This window comes from Colletotrichum navitas (assembly GCF_030913465.1).
Source record: "Colletotrichum navitas strain CBS 125086 chromosome Unknown LY79scaffold_86, whole genome shotgun sequence".
Classification (NCBI taxonomy): domain Eukaryota; kingdom Fungi; phylum Ascomycota; class Sordariomycetes; order Glomerellales; family Glomerellaceae; genus Colletotrichum; species Colletotrichum navitas.
Genome location: NW_026850632.1, coordinates 13646 through 31609, shown reverse-complemented (window position 1 = coordinate 31609; position 17964 = coordinate 13646). Strand labels below are relative to the sequence as shown.

Below are 17964 nucleotides of genomic sequence, written 5' to 3'. Positions count from 1 at the left end.
GGTTTCACAACCAGTGACCTCTTGGCCGCTCGCCGTTCGGGGCTGTGGTGTCCGTCTCTGACATGTTCCGTTTCCTGCAGGAACAATAGGAGAGCGCGTCGATTTATCCGTACTGTCGATCGCTTCTGTCCTCCTAAACGAAATTGGAAACAGATCGCTCCGACACCCGCTGAAGAGATGCAGCTCTCTGATGGAGATTTCCAACCGAACACCAGATTCTCGGAAGAGATGCGAGAGACTCTTTGCGCTGCCGTGTCACAGCGGAAGCAAGCGACCCTCAGAACGACACAGTTCGTCGCACCCCACTAGCAGCAACGAATATTTGCTGGGGAAGAGGAGCACAAACCGACGGACGGGGACGGCACTGCGGGAATCGGCCGGGAAATCCGCGTCAAATTGGCTGACGTCAACCTGATGTAGGGGACGGGGACGGTTGCGGTCACCAGGCTGTCCCGGTTTTGCAAACCGCCAAGTATCACACGTGCGGAGGGAATCGTCACGGAACCATACACCAAAACATGCGCTGCACGAAACGCCGATACCGTCGGGGAAGTCGAGTCGTCTGCCTCTAGGCCGAAAGTTTTGAGCGCGAGTGACCGGGCATCCCCTCTAGGCGCTCGCGCATCCTGGTTGAGCTTATTGACCCCGAGGATTGTTACGTTTCCTTGGAGGCCTTTTTGTTGATGCGTCAATGTCTGACAATAACCCCATAGAAACATAGGTCAGTCAAGAACGTCCCTGTCCAAGCGTCTCTTTTTGACCTTTTCAATGTCCGTTCTATATAGCTTTGATACACCGCAACGAGCAACGAGCACCCGAGCTGGCAGGAAAGGCAACCGGAAGCCTGGAAAATGGCATGGCTGGTAAGAGATCTGCTGTTCTCCACAGCCAAGGCTCGCACCCCGTCTCTGCCCCCCCGCTGACCTACCCCCCATGCCTTGGCATGCCGGGCACTCCAGCCCCGACGATCAGGAACTCCGTGCTGGACCGGCGGTGTCATAATGATTCTTTTCTGTTTGCATGCCAGCCTGCCCCCAGGTAACTCGATCTGGCAAACAGCGGCCGGATGGGATGTGCCAGCAGCACGTGCCAGTCTAGCAGGCGCCGGACATCTTCCCAGCTAAACCAGTCCCGCACCCAGTAATGGCTTCATAGACGAACAGGTTTGAATCATGGTTACAGGAACGTCAAACCGAGATTAAAAAAAAAAAATTCGATTGGTTCCTCGTTGATTCTTGATCACAAAGCACTCTGCTGAGCTGGTCTGGGAACAACGTTGCGTCTTCAATTGAGGGTTTGTCCAACACTCCAGACCGTTTGCTACCCGAAGCCTATCAGAGCTAGACGCCAGTTCAAAAGTTCCTCGAGGCCCATCTTCCGGGAGCAAATTACCGCATTAGCGGCTCCGGATGTACCGGTATACTTGTGGCTGCACTTGTCTTGGATGAGCCGCATAACAAGCCCCCCCCCTTACCACCGCCAAAAAGTCAAATTGACGGTTGTCAATTTGTCCGTCTCCAAAAAGGGAACCTACTCATCACCCCTTGAGCACGACACGACATCCAGCTTGCTCTGATTTTATCTTGGAGCATTCTTCTAGCAGGTCGTGGACAGGCATGTCTTCACAATGCACTTCATAGCAGACTACTGGCGGCTAAAGACAGCAAGCGCTGCTCAAATCTTCATGTATTAATTAACCATGGCCTCGGTGGGCTGGGCGTTATTACTTCTAGGCGGTATGCTAGACCACACTCTCCATGCAAGCCACTCACAGCTTAGCAGTACTTGCAGGCACCATCCGGGCAGTAGCCGTGGCTGCAGCTGAAGCTGCAGAGCCCCTTGTAGCTCTCGTCCAGCCCATCGGCAGGGCAGCCATCGCGTCCGTCACCGGCGGGCGGCGTCGTCGGCTGGCCGAAGGTGGAACATTGGCACACACCGTCGGGGCAGTATCCGTTGGAGCACGAGAAGCTGCAGAGACCAAGGTAGCTGTCCGACAGACCAGACTTGACCGTGCCGCCGACACAGACAGAGCCGGTCGCGGTGGGGGCAGGGACTGTGGAGGTGGCGGTCGCGGTGGGGACGGGGCACTTCTCCTTGATAAAGGCGGCGGCATCGTTGGAATATAGCTGGAAGTAGTTGGTGTGGGCAGCCTCGCCGCCGTCATTGCCCGAGGTCGTCGCGCAGACACCATCATCGCCGTTGCACCAGGAACGCAAGACGCTAGCGAACTGGTTCATGTTGCGCAAAGACGAGGCGGAGCGGGCCATGGTGCCGCTGTAGGCTGCTCCGGCTCCGACGTTGTAGCTCTGGCTGGCAACGTGCGTCGTATCACCGAAAAGAGTAGCGGCGCAGACTGTCGCGACGGATGTTAGTTAGTCACCGGCAGACCCATCTGCTAAGATGCTGGTTGGGAAAACTTACTCTTGCTTCCGGGAGCAGCTCCGGGGGTAAGTCCGGAATCGGCCAGGATGTTAGCAACAACGTTGCCGCCCTCGCTGTAGCCGCTCACGACGATCTTGGAGTTGGGGCACTTTGCGACGTACGCCCTGATCTGAGAGACGCCCGAGGCGCGGCCCTGCTCAACCGCTCTAGCGTAGCCGTTGGCGTTGGTAGCGTCGAACCGGATATCTTCGTAGTCGCAGCTAACAAGGCCGTTGCAGGTGGCGTCAATGAGGGACTGATGACGACCTGGGTATCCCTCATTCCATCCTCGGCCGACGAAGAGGTGCAGGTCGGTACAAGATCCGGTCCCAGTGGACTGGCGCTTTCCAGGGGCTGCAGAGGCCAGGAGGACTAGGTTGAAGAGAGCGGCGGCTTTCGGGGACAGCATGGTGGCGAATTACTATTAGGGTATTATTGACGCTGCGATTAACTGAAGCGAGTGAAAAGCGAGTGACACGGTTGACGAGACGGCCGTAGAGAGACAGGACATTTGGAACAGGAGGTCGGGGAAGACGGGGTTCTTTTTCTATTTACTCCGTACCATCATTGCAATGGAAATGGATGGCGCGGAGTGCGAGATGCCGTCCTAACCCATCTGTCACATCTAGAGCCATCTAGAGCAGCCCTGCAGTGTTGCCTGAATGTTCCTTTCTTCTTCGACTAAGCTGACAACATGACAATAGTGGGTTGCTTCGGAGCTGAACTTCTAAATTGGCATAAACATCATCGCCACATGGCGCGGTTGCAGGGGTGGGTTGAGGGGGCATGCATGCGCTTTTTTGCTGGGCAATAGGTAATACGAGGAGAAAGTACGGATACGAGAGACTGCCAGCAAAGCTCGCAGTTAGTCTGGATGAGGTTACAATCTTTTATGCAACCCCCAGAGAGGGGTGTATGGTCTATTGTTTTCCAAAGCACGTCCAGGGGCCGATGCTGTGCTAAGTGTGTTTTTACATGCCAACCCCCCTTGGGTTTAATCGAACTGCTGCAACATGAACCGGAGTTTATTCTTGCAGCTCCGAAAAGCTCCCTGCCCCCTTTGCTTTGATGCAGGATCGGGCAGAGATGAGGTTCCTCTGTCGGTACGGATAGTTCTTGTCAACCTCACTACATACCATCTTGGATCCTCGTTGAATTCAACCAAGGGGTTATTATCACCAACACACGTCAATGAAGGTCAATTTTCATTGATACGCTCTTACTGAGGGGGGCTGTTCGGCCTGCACGTGATGCTCTTGCATTCATCATAGGGTTTATGCTCTGATCAGTCGCACGCCGTACAAGGTATAATGTATTACACGGTGCAGCATGCATTATTATCAGTGACTCCGAAACTCCGATTTGTTGGGTTACTATCAGCTAGTGAGTGATACGTTAGTCTGCTCCAGGCAAACTTTAATGTCCCCACTATCCGCGGCATCTTTTGCCGTTGTTAGTGTATTCTTATCTTGTCCATCAGCTCGATGGAAAACCGTTCATCCGTATTTCCGTCAACATGAAATGTGTGTGGCTAGATCACCTTGGACTACTCCACTCAAAGCCATTGGGCACCCCGCCGAACCCGAGACATTATGTTACACTCCCCAACCTGCGGTGTGCGTACTTACAATTAATTAGGAACACAAGTAATTACTCCGTACCGCGCGCTAATCTTCAACATGCTGGGGGAGGTTATGAGATCTGCTGAGGTATTCTTCCTCCTGAGATCTTGAGAAAAGTAACTAGCACAGCCCACACTGGAAGCGGGCCGGCACCACAACCGTCAGCATACGCCAGGTATCTAATCCCTCTACTGGCATGCGCGGAAATTATTGGTGTCACTCCCGGCTTACTGAGGCTCTACTCCAAATTGACTGAGATTTATGGAATGCTGCCGCTTTCTTATCAGTCGTACTCACTTCAATCCATTTACGGTGATAATAGAATTGCCATGAACACCGACCACGGAAGATTTATTGAAAACACTTATCACAACATTCTTTCGTTGCATAAGGATGAACCGCAGCCTTGATGTACTCCTTGATCTTTGAAATGTGATGAACTGAACCTCAGCGTCTGTTAGAGAGAATGCAAAGTGGTTGTTCTTTCTAGAATCTACACAGGAGACCAAATCGAGTTGAAATACCCTCTCCAAGTGTGCCATGCTGTTTGGTGAGCCACATCTGTGGCGCTCACAGCTGGTACTAGCCACACGAAGCTATCCCAGCTTCACGACAACATATCTTTCAGATAATGGGACTTTCGATGATTGCTTACATGATGCAGTCGATATTGCTGAAAACGTATCCATGGATCCTCTGCTAAAATTTCCTAACTTCCCTAGTGATGATTCAAACTTACTATTAGCTTGACTTAAGAAGAGGAATTCCGTTGGTTATAGAGCAGGGTTAGGCTGCAATATGGCATCTGAAAGGGCCACCAGGAGATGCAAACAACTACCTAACAGTACCAAAGCAGGTTTGAACTTTCAATATGCTAGTAATGATCGTGTATCGTTCTCTGACAAGTGTTATGGTTCGGATCAAACTGCACTATCCTCTCGATGCCTGTGTCGTTTGTACCGTGGACGTGGTGGCTGGGGAGGCAGAGATTCTCTCTCCGCTACAGCCACGTAGGAAACACTGCTTCGCCTGCTGGGTGCATGCTTCTCTCCTGGCTCTTCCCCTGTTTGTCCCCATCCGCCAGATCTTGTGAACACAAAGCTTCGGTACTCTGTTCCGTCTTTTGGGAAATAATCCAGTTGATTGCGTGGCTGAAGAGGAATATGGTTGAACCGCCAATCCCAAACAGCGGCGTAACATCCGCGGTACGAGCCAAAGGCAACAGTAGTACCGATAGCACTTCCTACCACTATATCGTACCAGTTGTGCGCCTGATCAATCGTTAAGGAACAGGCGATAAGCAGTGCTCCAAGGAGCGGAGCGAAAGTAAGAGCAATCTTCCAGAGAGCAGGACGATAGTCGGCCCACACCTTCAACTTGGCGTTGAGGTACAGGAACAGATAAACGTAGCCTGCAAATGCAGCCGTGGAATGACCTGATGGGAAAGAGGTCATAGCATTCTTCAGCTTCTTCGAGTCCGGCTGAGTGCAAACATCGACCGAGTACATGACCTGCTCGAAGCCCACAGCATTGAGTCCTGTCGCATTGTTGGTGGTTGCCCGTGAGACATCCGGCATACAAACTGCGAGGAAATAGGGCCGAAAACCACCAATAAGTTGCTTCGTCACGACCTGGATTAAAGTGCCCAGTGATACTGAAAATATGAGGCCAATGATGCCGTTGCTCACATCCCAAATGCTCCTGACGCGAAATTGGGCCAGGAGAATGACGGCGATGGGAATGGAGAGGGATAGCAGCGCAGATAACCAGGTCTCGATGATCCAACCGCGGTCTGGGTATGCGAACTGAGGGTAGACGATCTCTCCCGAACCGTCAAAAGTGATGGGGAAATTTCGGACTGCTGCGAGGGGGGCATTGAAGATCTTCCGAGACGTGGTCAGCAGCAGCTCTGCTTGCTGTCGCCCTTACGCTAACTTACGCCGAGAGCGGCACCGCCCAATGCAGCTAAGACGAAAATGTCGAACCAAGTAATGCGAAGCCATGCAAGGAAGAAGTCCCAAGATGCCCTCACCGAGCGAATTGTGTCACGCGTAAACTCAGGCGGAGGATCGTCGTCATCGCCATGAATCCGTTGCACTCGACTGTTGGAATGCATGGTCTGACTAGGTCGGTCGATAGATGCAGACCTGTGGCTAGGCAAATTTCTGTATTGTTTACACTGTTAATGCCAGGGAAATGGATAAAAAGTCATGGAGAAGTGGGAGTTTCGTGGATTCGGAGTCTTTTAGTAAGGTCTACATCCGTTCCTAGGGGGTCTCAGGCGTAAAGCTACACAGCCATCTCGTCATCCCATCATTTCTGCTTTCTCTGTCAGAGCTGACTGCAACGCACGGTAGACGCGCGTTATCCCTCTGATACAAACGGGTCTGGGCATTCCTCTTTCTTTCTTTTTGTCGTTATGAGCCCGATAGCTCAGTCAGCCGCGAAGACGTTGGTGGACACGAAGTTAAGATGAAGGACCTAGTGCAAACTCTCGACATGGGAAGCAGCTTGATGATGGGCCAATAACACTGCGATTGTAGGCCAAGATTCTCAAAACGCATGAAGCTTGCAACCTAAGCTATCTATTTCTTCTCGATGTCTCTGCCGAGTAACTTAAACCCTACAATAATGCTCTTCCATTCATGTTCTTTTCAAGGTATATTCCAGCTTCTCACTGTACACATCCCTCAGCCGCGTAAGTATCGCAGACTGCAACAAGTGAAGCGTTGTCATAGACGGTCTGATCTACACGGATTTGGTCTCTGAAGCCGGCCCCTATCTCCAGTAGTTCTTGGCCTGGGACCCGACCGTCTCCTCGGATTTGCTGATCAATGTCAGGACCAAACCGCCCGGCCCGACCACCGCCGGATCGCCCGCCGACTGCAACAAGTCGGCCCTCATCATGGATGCCCTCTCCCATATAGACATGGCCGCCTAAGTGGGCATTTCCCTCAACACGTCACTGGCGTAGCACCCGTTCCTCTGCCATGCCATCTTGATTCTGTAAGCTTCATATATAAAGACTCCTAGATCTTTCTGCTTGTCTCCCACAGAGCCAATCGCTTCCCGCTCCATGTTCAAACCGTTTCTGCCCACAAGATACTCAAACGCTGTGATGACTTTGCCCACCGGTCTCCAGTCCTTACCAACCTGCCATCCCATTTTTCCTTTCCCATCCTCTTTAAGCGAATCATATTTCACTCTTTATTGGGACAGAACGGTCTTAGCCTCGGCTAGGGGAGGCTCGTCATCACTCCCTTCATACTCCTGAGTCTGCCGTTCGGAGGGCCACCACGTAACCATATGAACAACTCGACATCTTGAAGGAGGGTGTAATTTGTCGTTGGAAAATAAGTTCAACGCCGAGAGAAAATTGTTGATTGGCTCCTCGATAGGGGCGTGCGGGACATGTTTGGCTGGCCGGTTCTCGGATTACCACCGCGATGGGGGAGATGATGTGTGCAATTGAGGCTGGAGGCTTGAGTTGGTTGTGATGAAGTCTAATAGAGAGGAACAAAAGATGGCATGATTAAGCTTACGACCTCTATGAAATCTAGACTAGCAAGCAAGAAGAAATAACTTCAATGTGTCCATGTCATCGGTCATCCAATCTTGTTTTCAGGTTTCACCTCATACGTCGTCGTGACCACGATTCCTCCTTGTTGCCCGCTTGAATTGCTAGCGAGAGCATTGTCGCGGCCGCCTTTCGCAGACCAGACTGGCTCAGAAGGCATGACAATCTGCTCCTCTCTCGAGTTGATGTCCAGTTCGGTCATGTTATATTTGTTATGAAGTCTCTTAGAAGGTTTACCGGATTGATCCACGTTCTGTCCCCCGCCCCCTATTGTAACCAGTTAATGGCCATACTTATCGCTGAAACCAGTGTATTTCTGGTTTGCCCCATCACTACTTCCCTTGGAAGATCCCAGCCAACGTGAGCCAGGGAAGAGGGGTCTGATACACGCTGCATTGACTGCAATAATTCCGACGAACTGTTAAAAGGGAGCAAGGTTAACCTATTGAGTGTTTTTGTGACGTTTGCCTGTGTCATCGGGTACGAGTGTTTGGACATTCTTACTGTTTCTCTGATCGCCCAGATGGTGCTGACATTGATGCCATTAATGTCCCTCAGCGACAAGACGCAGCGAAGCAGTGCTGCAATCATCACGAACATTCCTGAGCAAAGCAGCATACCGATGGCCAAGTTCCTTTCGAAATTGAGTTTGACCGCCCATAGCAGAGGTAGCGGTATCGATACAATGAGCATGTCCGTGCTACATTTTTCTTGTCAGTGGCTGCTGTTGAACCCCAGAACGACTTGTTACGTACGATATGTTGAGCACCACCAAACACAGATAGTTGGCCACAGCCACAGTGCACTGATCTGAGGGAAGTGTTAATGAACGCGCCACACTCATCGTCAGGTTCAAGCTAGCATACCTCCTGGGAAAGGAATCACCTGCCAATTCTTGTGAACCGGGGTGAAATGACGCCAGATCACAAGTATCACTCCCACGTAGGCGAAAATGGTTGAAATAGCTGTCCATTTGACAGCCCTTTGTTGGCTTGTTTCAAGTCTTTTCGTGCCAATACGTCAGTCAGATGGTTGCGGAACATCAAGTCCTAAAGAAAACAAGGCACTTATGTGATGCGGTTGAAGAAGAACAGGATGCAAGCCTTTAGGCACCAGATAAGAGTAATGTAAAAGTTCTAGCCCGTCAGCAAGCATTTGGAGCCGAACTCAAGCTTCGCAATCTTTTCTGCCGTCAATGTGGCGCCAATCTCGTCCGTGATTCCGATATTGGTTCCATTCTGGCCTGAAAGGGTGTTGGAGGGGCAAAATTAACAAAGAAGAGCGATGTACTCACCAATGAGCTCCAACATTACCAGCTCAGGCTGAGAGAAGGAATGGTTAGAGGGTGCTCCACAAATTTCAGCTTCTCAGAACCTCAATCCTGAGTCGTTTGTGCTACTTACTGTCCAGAAAACAAGACAAAGGACAGCGAAGTAGCCATCGCCTTGCCAGTTGAAACCAACAATTTTCCTCCTCGAAAATATGCGAAGAAGGATAACAAATACCCCAAGTTAATACTCTGTCCAAGCCTCTGTTTGGAAAGGTGTTGCCATTGCGGTCGTGGTGAAATGAGCGGAGGAGCCAATCTTGGCAAACACCAAGCGTAAATTTACGGGTGGTCGAGATGGACGTTGAAAACCTTTTTGCCTCGACGGTGGATTAAGACAGCGGATCGTCTTGGATTAGTAGCAGCACCGCCTCCAGCGGCTTCTTGCTCTGCTTCACGAAAATATACTTCAAACTTCCCAGCAGATTCGGAATCTTCTCCCCCTGATTCTCATATACATCAGCGTACGGTCCAAACAACTGCCGTTGCTGGGTAGGCCATGGTCAAACGCTCCAGCACCGTGTCCAGATAGAGCTAGGTTTGTGCAAATCATGCGTTCAATGGTATCTTAGCAACTTAACGGTTACTACTCCAATTCTTGTATTTTCCCGCGGGGTTTGCTCCGCCCTCTAATCACTCATGAACAATCAAGGAGCGAAGCCTTAGTCAAATGATCCACCTTTTTCGGCCAGATGGATGCTCGTTATACCCGCCGTTCCCGTGTGTTTCCGTCCGGCCCCCTTTTCCGGTCTTAGGTAGTGGATATCACACCGGGGCCCCAGGGTTCGATGTTCTACTGAATGTTGCCGTCATCTTAACAGGGTTCCCCGCGAATTTTGGCCACAACATCTTGTGCAACGCTCCGAACTCGAATGGTTCAAATGGATAAGTCCTATAACGATGAGGGTCACAGCCGCTTTCCAAATTGCTCTTGAGGTAGTATTAGAGCCACGTCGAGTTAACGTGAGCGAATGATTGGAAACTTCTAGTGACGTCCGTATCGTCGTTGTCGAAGGCTGCAAAGCATGGACATGTCAGTCATCTTTGTTGGACTGTCAAAATGTGACATATAACTACACGCCACGTACTTACTCTTAGCGCTGTATCGTCATTGGTCTTCAAGTCTTCGCTCACGATGATCATCGTTCCGCATTTGTCCGATGCACAATCTTCATGGACCGATCATCATTTATGCAACTTCAATGGTCATCATACAAGATTGGTCTAGGGCATAAGTACGAACCTCTTGGTGACCCTCATAGAACCCTCATTCCTGCCTTGTTCTCAAATAAGATGGAGGCTTGGAGGTATCCACCATCAACAGTCTTGTTCCGAGTCCGTGAGAACCCTGGACTCTGGGCCAGCTGGTGTGGAGAAACAAAGTAATGTGTAAAACCTTGTGTGCCGAACACCCACTCCCTCTGCATCCTTAGTTCTAATCAGTCAGGCTTGTAAAACAGAGTCACATAGCTGAGGTGAAATTGCCCTCACATCACTACAATACTGTAGTGTGATGGGTAAGTAAGAAGTCCCTAACAGGTAGTGCGGAGTTTATAACCCACGTACGTCGAGACTCTCACTGGCCAAATCTGTACCGGATGTGCACAAGAACCTTGAAGAATCTATTCTTGAGATGAAGAAGCACGGCCACATTTACACGAGGGTGCTAAAATTGGCCTGATACCGTAGTATTACCGAACTCTCATACTGGAAACGCTTGGCAAAGGTGCTGTATTGCCTTTCTTGCTCTCATTGGTGCTCGGTGCATGCATGCTACCGTCGGCTTTGGCTCGGAGAGGAGCCCTGAATGCTGGCCAAAGGCTGCATACAAGAAGACTGGTCCGAGCTGCCGACAGATACTAGTTCGCTTGCTCATCTCTTTTCCGTCAACGTAAGGCCAACATTGCTCGCCGTCGCCAAGTTACTCAAGCTGTTCTTGTTGTTACCATCAACATGGGATCTACGCCCCAAGATATCACGTACGACTTTGTCATTTGCGGGTAAGCTCTCTGATCGGCATTAATCGAAGTAACGTTCGTCCCGCCGCAGTCGCTGACTATGTTCTCTTAGAGGAGGTACCTCTGGATGCGTTGTTGCATGTCGTCTTGCCGAGATCCCTGGGACCAGTGTTTTGGTTATCGAAGCTGGCGCACACAGCGAAAACCTCGAGAATGTCCACATGGCAGGGGGGTAAGGCGCGGCCCAAGCGCTGCCATTAGAATGCGACTAACATGCGTCTTCTATCCACAGCTGGTCTGAGTTATTTGACAAGGAAACCGATTGGAATGTCATCAGTGAGAGGAAGCCTGCTGTCAACAACCGACAGGTAAAGTTGAGCCGTGGCAAGTTCCTTGGTGGGTGTTCTGGCTGTAACGGCACGCTTTGCATCCGTGGCTCGAAGCAAGACTACGATGACTGGGAAGTCGATGGCTGGAGTGGTGAAGATTTCTTCAAGTACATTCGCAAGGTCAGTACGGAGTACACTATAAACTTTCAACCGAAAAACTCTGTCTCTCGCCCCACATATATTCCGCGTGCAGCTGCTGCATTGCCGAATATATGCTCTGAGAAAGATGCTGACATTGTTGGCAATCATGATAGGCAGAGAAGTTCCATGGCAAGTCTTGGTTTGAAGCATCCGATGACCATGGAAACAGCGGATACTTGAACATCGAACCGCAAGGTCTCGCCCCCATTTCCAACCTCATCATGGACTCAATGATTTCTAAGGGACTGCCCCTTGACCATGATATGTTTACCCATGGAAATAACCCTCATGGATGCGGGCATGTTCCTAGAACAGTCCACAATGGATTGCGTAGCACTGCCGCGGACTTTGTTACCAAGGAAAACAAGAAGAACAACCTTGATCTCATGGTTGAGACGCATGTCGAAAAGGTCATCATCGAAAACGTAGATGGCGAGCTTAGGGCTACTGGCGTTCGTGCTATCAAAGCTGATGGCTCCGCGGTCCAGATAAAGGCTAGCAAGGAGGTAATTGTTAGCGGCGGTGCTTACTGCAGCCCTAACATTCTCAACCGATCTGGGATCGGGGCGAAGTCTGAGCTAGAGGCGTTCGGTATCCCGACTCTGGTTGACTTGCCAGGCGTCGGTAAGAACCTAATGGACCATCTCGTAAGTTCCCGTAAGGTTTCATTGTTCACTGAAACAAGTCACTGACGCTGTTAATTTCCCAGATTGTATTTATGTTTTACGAGACTGAGAAAGCCGGACTTACAACCGACCATCACGTCTACCATGGTGACAATTTTGCCAAGACATACGCTCTGTGGAAGGACCAGAAGGCCGGCTTTCTCTCATCTTTCCCTTTCGGTGCATTTGCTTACGCTCGTCTGGATGAGCGTCTTGCAGATTCGGATCTGTGGAAGAACGCACCACGTGCTCCTGGCCGTGACCCGATGGGCCTGACACCGAAGCAGCCAAACATCGAATTCTTCACAACGGAGTGCTATGGTGGACCAAAGCAATTCGATAAGTTCCCGACTGATGGAAAGCATACTTTTAGCATGATTGCCGAGCTATTTGGCCCTCGGTCTCGTGGCACGGTGACCCTCCGAAACACCGAAGCCACAGCTGTTCCGGTGGTTGACACCAACTATCTCGCTGACCCTCTTGATGTCGAGGTCCTGGCAGAGGCGTGTCGGTTCGGCAACGAGATCATCATGGAAGGCAAGGGTACCAAGGATATTGTCAAGGGTTCCTGGCCGAGCGACCTGGTGCACCACAAATACAGAACCCGTGAGGAATGGATCCCCTATGTTCGTGACAATGCGACAACTTGTAGGTTCTTCGAATGCGAAACCCAGAATGCACTTGCTGACAGTCATTATGTAGGCTACCATGCCGCGGGAACTTGCGCTATGGGAAAGGCATCAGACCCTAACGCCGTTGTTGACCCTACTCTCACTGTGAAGGGCGTCAAGGGTCTCCGAGTGGCTGACTGTAGCATCATGCCTATTCTCCCTGGAGGCCATACGCAAATGCCTGCGTATGGAATCGGAGAAAAGGCTGCCGATCTCATCAAGGAAGCATGGAAGTTGTGATCGCATCAAGGAGGCTTAGAAAAATTCAGGTAAAAGCCGAAACTGCTTCTTTTCCCGGCACGACTGGAAAATCAAAACATGAAATCACCAAAACTGGCCATTGTCTCATTTAGATGGCACCAGAAATCAGAGTCCATGTCTTGAAGCAGCAGTAGTAAGACATCATAGAGCTAGCGTTCTCGCCTTAATTTGCATGTTCCTAGCTATTGCGGTCTACTGCCTTTGAAAAACAGGCATCCACTCCAAAGGCGTCTCAATGTCAATCCATCTGCCCCCCTCATAGGTGTTCGACTTGCCCTCAAGTAGCGGCTTCCATTTGCCCTCTCCCTCAAGAACAGGCAGATAAACACTGATGCTCGTCTTTCCAGACTCCAACACGGGGCACACCAGATATTTGTCTCCGAACATGTACTGCTGACCGATGTTCCATGTCTCCTTGTCACTTGGGAAAACGTAGAAGAGTGTTCTCATCACAGGCGTACCCCTTTCGTGTGCCTCCTTCATCAGAGATCGGATATACTCACGCAACTCCTCACGAAGAAACATGTACCTCTTGCAGATTTCATAGACCTCAGGGCCGTATGACCAGACTTCATTGGGTGCACCGCTGCGGCAAGTTGTACCTCCTGTAGTACCCTGCTGCGGCTGCTCTGGCTCGCGGCATCCATGGAGGCGGAAGACGGGACAAAACGCGCCCCATTGGAACCAGCGGACGAACAGCTCACGGAAGTTTTTGTCTCTCGGGTCGCCGCCATGGAAGCCTCCGATATCAGTGGTCCACCAAGGAAGGCCGCAGAGACCCATGTGAAGGCCAGCAGCGACCTGGTTCCGGAGGCTGCCCCAGGAAGAAGCGATGTCTCCGCTCCATACTAGAGCGCCATACTTTTGACTCCCCGCCCAGGCACATCGAATAAGGTTGACAATGTTTTCCTGTCCTTCTGCCTTCATGCCTTCATAAAAGGCGCGTGCATATTCGACCGGATATATGTTTCCGATAGAGACGTTAGAGCCCAGATGATAACGGTATGTGTCGAAGTTGTACACGGTATACTCAGGTTCGGCCTCATCAAGCCAGAAGACACGGATTCCTTTATCGTAATAGTTCTTCTTCGCTTTCTTCCAGACATAATCTCTGGCGCCAGGGTTCGTTGCGTCGAAGTGAGTAGTGTCTCCCTGGAAATTCATGGCGATCCGAATACCTCTGTCGGACTGGATGAGGTATCCCCTTTCAACCATCTCGTCCCAGTTCTCGGACTTTTGATCCACGGTCGGCCAGATTGAAACCATCAGCTCGATCTTTAGCTCTTGTAGCTCTTTGATCATGGCTTCCGGGTCGGGCCAGTATGTTGCGTCGAACTTCCACTCTCCTTGCAGCGGCCAATGGAAAAAGTCAATGACGATAAGGTCTATGGGCAGCTTGCGTCTCCGGTATTCGCGCGCAACTTCCAGTAGCTCCTCCTGTGTTTGGTATCGAAGTTTGCATTGCCAAAACCCGAGGCCGTATTCAGGCATCATCGGAACTTTGCCGGTGACATTGGCATAAGCCTCGACAATCTCCGCCGGAGTGTCACCGGCCACTATCCAGTAATCCAGGGCACGAGTAGACTTGGCCTCAAAGCTCATGATGTTGCGACCGAGAACAGCTCTTCCGACAGAAGGGTTGTTCCAGAGAAAGCCGTATCCCAGCGATGAGACGGCAAATGGGACACTGGCTTGGGAGTTCCTGTGCGCAAGCTCAAGATCGTGGCCCTTGAGATCCAGAAATGGCTGCTGGTACTGTCCCATACCGAATATTTTCTCATTGGCGTTGACGCTCTCAAATCGTGCTGTAAGGTGGTAGTCGTTGCTGTTCACGATGGCGAGGAATTCGCGAGCTTCGACATCAAGAGCGCTGCACTTGGGGTCTAGTACATCTCGTCGGTGACGGGAATACTCCTCGAGTAGCAATTCGCCCTTGGAGTTCCACATCAATAATTTTCCACCTCGAGTAAGAGAGGCCTTAATTTTCCCGTTGGTGATGGTGCCGGCGTTTGCATCAATGGCGATATCGACCTTGGTTTTGTTGGGATTAAACAGAGCCCAGTCTTCAGTAGGCATTTCGCGGGCTTTGCTCGCCCGAACTCGGAATGCATTGGGCCCCCATGCTTCAACCCAGAGCTCCTCCGCATCGTAAGTGAAGACCAGCTTCCCGTCCTTTTCCTGGAGTCCCATTCTTGTCGTCTGAAGGTGTTGATTAGCGGTCGAGCTGAACAATCGATGGTGACGACGGCGCCCTCAAGATATCGAAAGAGGGGAGAACACTTTCAGCTGAGGGGTAGTTTTGCGCAGCCCAGAAGTAGGCTTTTGTAGGCTACGGAGCAGATATGTCTCGGGTTAGGGAGCCCCGAGTGCGGAGTTGCTCCTGTTGCCGATGACCATGAGCCTATGAGATGGAGATCGCAGGCCAGGGCGATGGCACGACGAGGGCAGATGGCATACTGCGTTCCGAATTGACCACTTGGAAGCAGTGAAAGCCGCCATGTCCGCCAGCGGGTTCCAGAATTCCCCGCATCCCTTGAGCGAATGATGGTAACCAAGGGCAAGTTACTAAGTTGGAGTCACCAAGGCGCCGAAACCGACTCTCCGCAGACGCGGGCGCGAAGAAAGTTGAATGTCAAGTTAATGTGATGCCGGTTATTTTAGCTAAACCGAGTGGATTCTATGTATTCAAGAATTATCAATCCTTTCCGTTTCCTAATGGACATTAATAATCATGTCTGATGGCCCAGCCCCGCGCTGCAAAGACAGATACACTTTCATCTCCAATCTTTATTTTATATTTTCAGCCAAGCCCACCCTTGTATGCCCAATGTCAACGTGAGAGGGGTTTCCATTGTGTGGCTGTTGCCGCATAGACGCTTGGTTCATCGCTCGTTGATCGCCCTTTTGGTAAACGGAGGAGCTATCGTCTGAAGACGTCTGAACGTCGGTAGTATCGCTCAGGACGTTTTCTATTGCTGTGACATCATTCTGATTCCGATTCGAGTCTGCAAGCTCTTCCCTTATTTCCGCCATAGTCTTTTCTGCTTGAGCGGCATACTTGCATCGAGTACGAATAGCCGCGCCATATTTGTAAAACAAAAATGGGAATGGCACGCAACCAAGTGCCAGGAATGCAGGTATCGAAGAGGCCCAGTTGGTTCCAAGATTTCTGTACATATATTTCGTAAACAAAGGAAATGCGGCGCCAAATAAACTGCGAATGACGCAGTTGGCAGCGAGTACGCTTGCTGCGAAAATGGTATAAGCGTCGATGAGGTAGTTGCTAATCCCCATGAAGAGCAAGATCATGGAAAACCCGAAAGGAACGCCAGCGGCAACACTGGCCATCCAGTGTATGGATGGGTTTGTTGTCCAAGCAAACCAAAACAGCCCGATGGGAGCGGCTATAGCTCCAACCATGACTGAGATCAGGCGCGTTTCCGGGGGCGCACGTCCGCCTTTCCTCTTCCGGACTCGTTGATACCGGTTGTTTTCGGGCACTGAGTAGATGACTGCCGCAATCATACCGACCATTAGACCGAGAAATGGAAGACCGCTGACTCCCTGCGACCAACCTCGCTCTTGTTGATAAACAATGGGGAATGCAGCGAAGAGCATGTAAAGAGTCCCGTAGATGATGGCTGTGTATAATGAGAGAAGTAACACAATGGGTTCGCGAAACAACAAGGTCCACGGCCTTGACAAGGCAGTCTTGAAAGATTGTGCCAGACTGATCTTGCCTTTGTGGTGTTCCATCTTGCTCACATAGCATTTCCCCGTCCTCTTTGATAGCTCAGCAGCTCGTCGGCGAAGTAGGTACGGGGAGTATGTCTCGGGAACTAACGCTGTTCCCACAAGCCAAAATGTCCCAGAAATGGCAGCCAAGGTACCCATAAGCCAGCGCCAGCCAGCTGCAGATCCAAGGAATCCGCCAATGATGGGTCCAAAGACAGGCCCCAGCGACGGCGCTGCTGAGAACAGAGTCATTGCCAGGCCTCTCTCCTCATCTGGGAACATGTCCGCAATGACGCCACCCGAGTTGGAGAGAGGTGATGATCCGAACGCACCGGCGAAAAACCGGAGGACGATGAGAGTTCTAGCGGAGTCTGCACCGGCACATCCGGCGCTGAAGGCGGTCAAGGCGGCGTAAGTTAAGAAGAACACGGACTGGCGCCCGTATAACTCGCTGAGTGGCGCCCAGAGTAATGGTCCCAGAGCGAAGCCTAGGACGTAAAGGGAGACGCCCAAAACCGCTACTTCGTCTGAGGTTTCGAATTCTCGGACGATCTCGGGGATGCCGCCCGTGTACGCGGATGACAAAAGTGATACAGCGAGCGTGGTTAAGGCAACCATCATGGTGATGAACCACCTAGTAGTCTCGCTGTAATTCATGGGGTTCCTGGGATCGTGGGGAATCCATTGCACCAAGAAGGGATCTGCTTCGGTTCCAGAGCCAGAATATTGGTGGTTTTCTACCTCCGGCGTTATCCCTAATTGGTCTACGACTTGGCGCCAGTATGGAATCCTTGTGCGTACTGGAGACTCGAAGGATTCTTGGATCTGTTTTTCGACTTGTTTTCCGGCGTTTGCTGGCGCCATCGCGAGGCAGTTCCCAGAGTTGGATGACTCGTCGGGTGTATAGTAATAAAGAGTATACACAGATGGCCTACGGGGATCCAGGGGCGGGATAAATTAGGGGAGAGGGGCAACTATATTTGTTGCTATTTGGTCGCATTCACCCCGTGGCCCGCCGGGCAAGTTGATACAATCGACCGTAGCGTTGTACACCGAACGGGTTACGGGTCGAAACTAACCCTGAACTCCGTCTACCCCAATACCCTCTGTCTGGTTTGTTTCCTAGCCCCATGCTTGCCTTGGCCCTTGGAGAATACTTAGACAGCTGGCATGGAGATTCAGTGCGCATTATCAGGG

General features: G+C 51.1%; 6 protein-coding genes across 6 annotated transcripts; 1 reads left to right on the top strand and 5 right to left on the bottom strand.

Moving 5' to 3' along the window:
- Positions 1-1593: 1593 nt before the first annotated feature.
- Positions 1594-3247, bottom strand: LY79DRAFT_706894 (cutinase). The gene is made up of 2 exons (XM_060565037.1): positions 2422-3247; positions 1594-2353 (listed from the first exon to the last, which is right to left on the bottom strand). The coding sequence occupies exons 1-2, from the start codon at positions 2828-2830 to the stop codon at positions 1776-1778; spliced, it is 987 nt and encodes a 328-aa protein (XP_060409331.1). The 5' UTR covers positions 2831-3247; the 3' UTR covers positions 1594-1775.
- A 1716-nt stretch (positions 3248-4963) lies between these two features.
- LY79DRAFT_583425 (phosphatidic acid phosphatase type 2/haloperoxidase) lies at positions 4964-6966 on the bottom strand (the record flags this gene model as incomplete). The annotated part of the gene is made up of 3 exons (XM_060560321.1): positions 4964-5926; positions 5983-6196; positions 6722-6966. 3 exons carry the CDS (start codon positions 6964-6966, stop codon positions 4964-4966), a joined length of 1422 nt encoding a protein of 473 aa, XP_060409330.1.
- Positions 6967-7449: 483 nt separating this feature from the next.
- On the bottom strand, positions 7450-9173 carry LY79DRAFT_696850 (uncharacterized protein; the record flags this gene model as incomplete). The annotated part of the gene is made up of 9 exons (XM_060564840.1): positions 7450-7887; positions 7927-8038; positions 8125-8320; positions 8376-8430; positions 8487-8623; positions 8788-8863; positions 8915-8942; positions 9024-9093; positions 9139-9173. The coding sequence occupies 9 exons, from the start codon at positions 9171-9173 to the stop codon at positions 7649-7651; spliced, it is 948 nt and encodes a 315-aa protein (XP_060409329.1). The 3' UTR covers positions 7450-7648.
- A 1448-nt stretch (positions 9174-10621) lies between these two features.
- On the top strand, positions 10622-13176 carry LY79DRAFT_398270 (GMC oxidoreductase). Its single transcript, XM_060552999.1, has 6 exons — positions 10622-10947; positions 11018-11137; positions 11198-11414; positions 11549-12082; positions 12145-12748; positions 12803-13176. The coding sequence occupies exons 1-6, from the start codon at positions 10901-10903 to the stop codon at positions 13009-13011; spliced, it is 1731 nt and encodes a 576-aa protein (XP_060409328.1). The 5' UTR covers positions 10622-10900; the 3' UTR covers positions 13012-13176.
- Positions 13177-13224: 48 nt separating this feature from the next.
- Positions 13225-15222, bottom strand: LY79DRAFT_593722 (family 31 glycosyl hydrolase; the record flags this gene model as incomplete). Its single annotated transcript, XM_060561598.1, has 1 exon — positions 13225-15222. One exon carries the CDS (start codon positions 15220-15222, stop codon positions 13225-13227), a length of 1998 nt encoding a protein of 665 aa, XP_060409327.1.
- Positions 15223-15656: 434 nt separating this feature from the next.
- Positions 15657-17765, bottom strand: LY79DRAFT_567799 (major facilitator superfamily transporter). The gene has a single exon (XM_060558919.1). The coding sequence runs from the start codon at positions 17629-17631 to the stop codon at positions 15820-15822; it is 1812 nt and encodes a 603-aa protein (XP_060409326.1). The 5' UTR covers positions 17632-17765; the 3' UTR covers positions 15657-15819.
- Between the last annotated feature and the right edge of the window lie 199 nt (positions 17766-17964).

Coding starts and splice junctions, on each gene's coding strand:
- LY79DRAFT_706894 (XM_060565037.1), bottom strand. CDS start 2,830: ATGCTGTCCCCGAAAGCCGCCGCTCTCTTCAACCTAGTCCTCCTGGCC. Junction 2,354..2,421: donor AGCTGCTCCCGGAAGCAAGA/GTAAGTTTTCCC, acceptor CCGTCGCGACAG/TCTGCGCCGCTACTCTTTTC.
- LY79DRAFT_398270 (XM_060552999.1), top strand. CDS start 10,901: ATGGGATCTACGCCCCAAGATATCACGTACGACTTTGTCATTTGCGG. Junction 11,138..11,197: donor AATGTCCACATGGCAGGGGG/GTAAGGCGCGGC, acceptor TTCTATCCACAG/CTGGTCTGAGTTATTTGACA. Junction 12,083..12,144: donor AGAACCTAATGGACCATCTC/GTAAGTTCCCGT, acceptor TTAATTTCCCAG/ATTGTATTTATGTTTTACGA.
- LY79DRAFT_567799 (XM_060558919.1), bottom strand. CDS start 17,631: ATGGCGCCAGCAAACGCCGGAAAACAAGTCGAAAAACAGATCCAAGAA.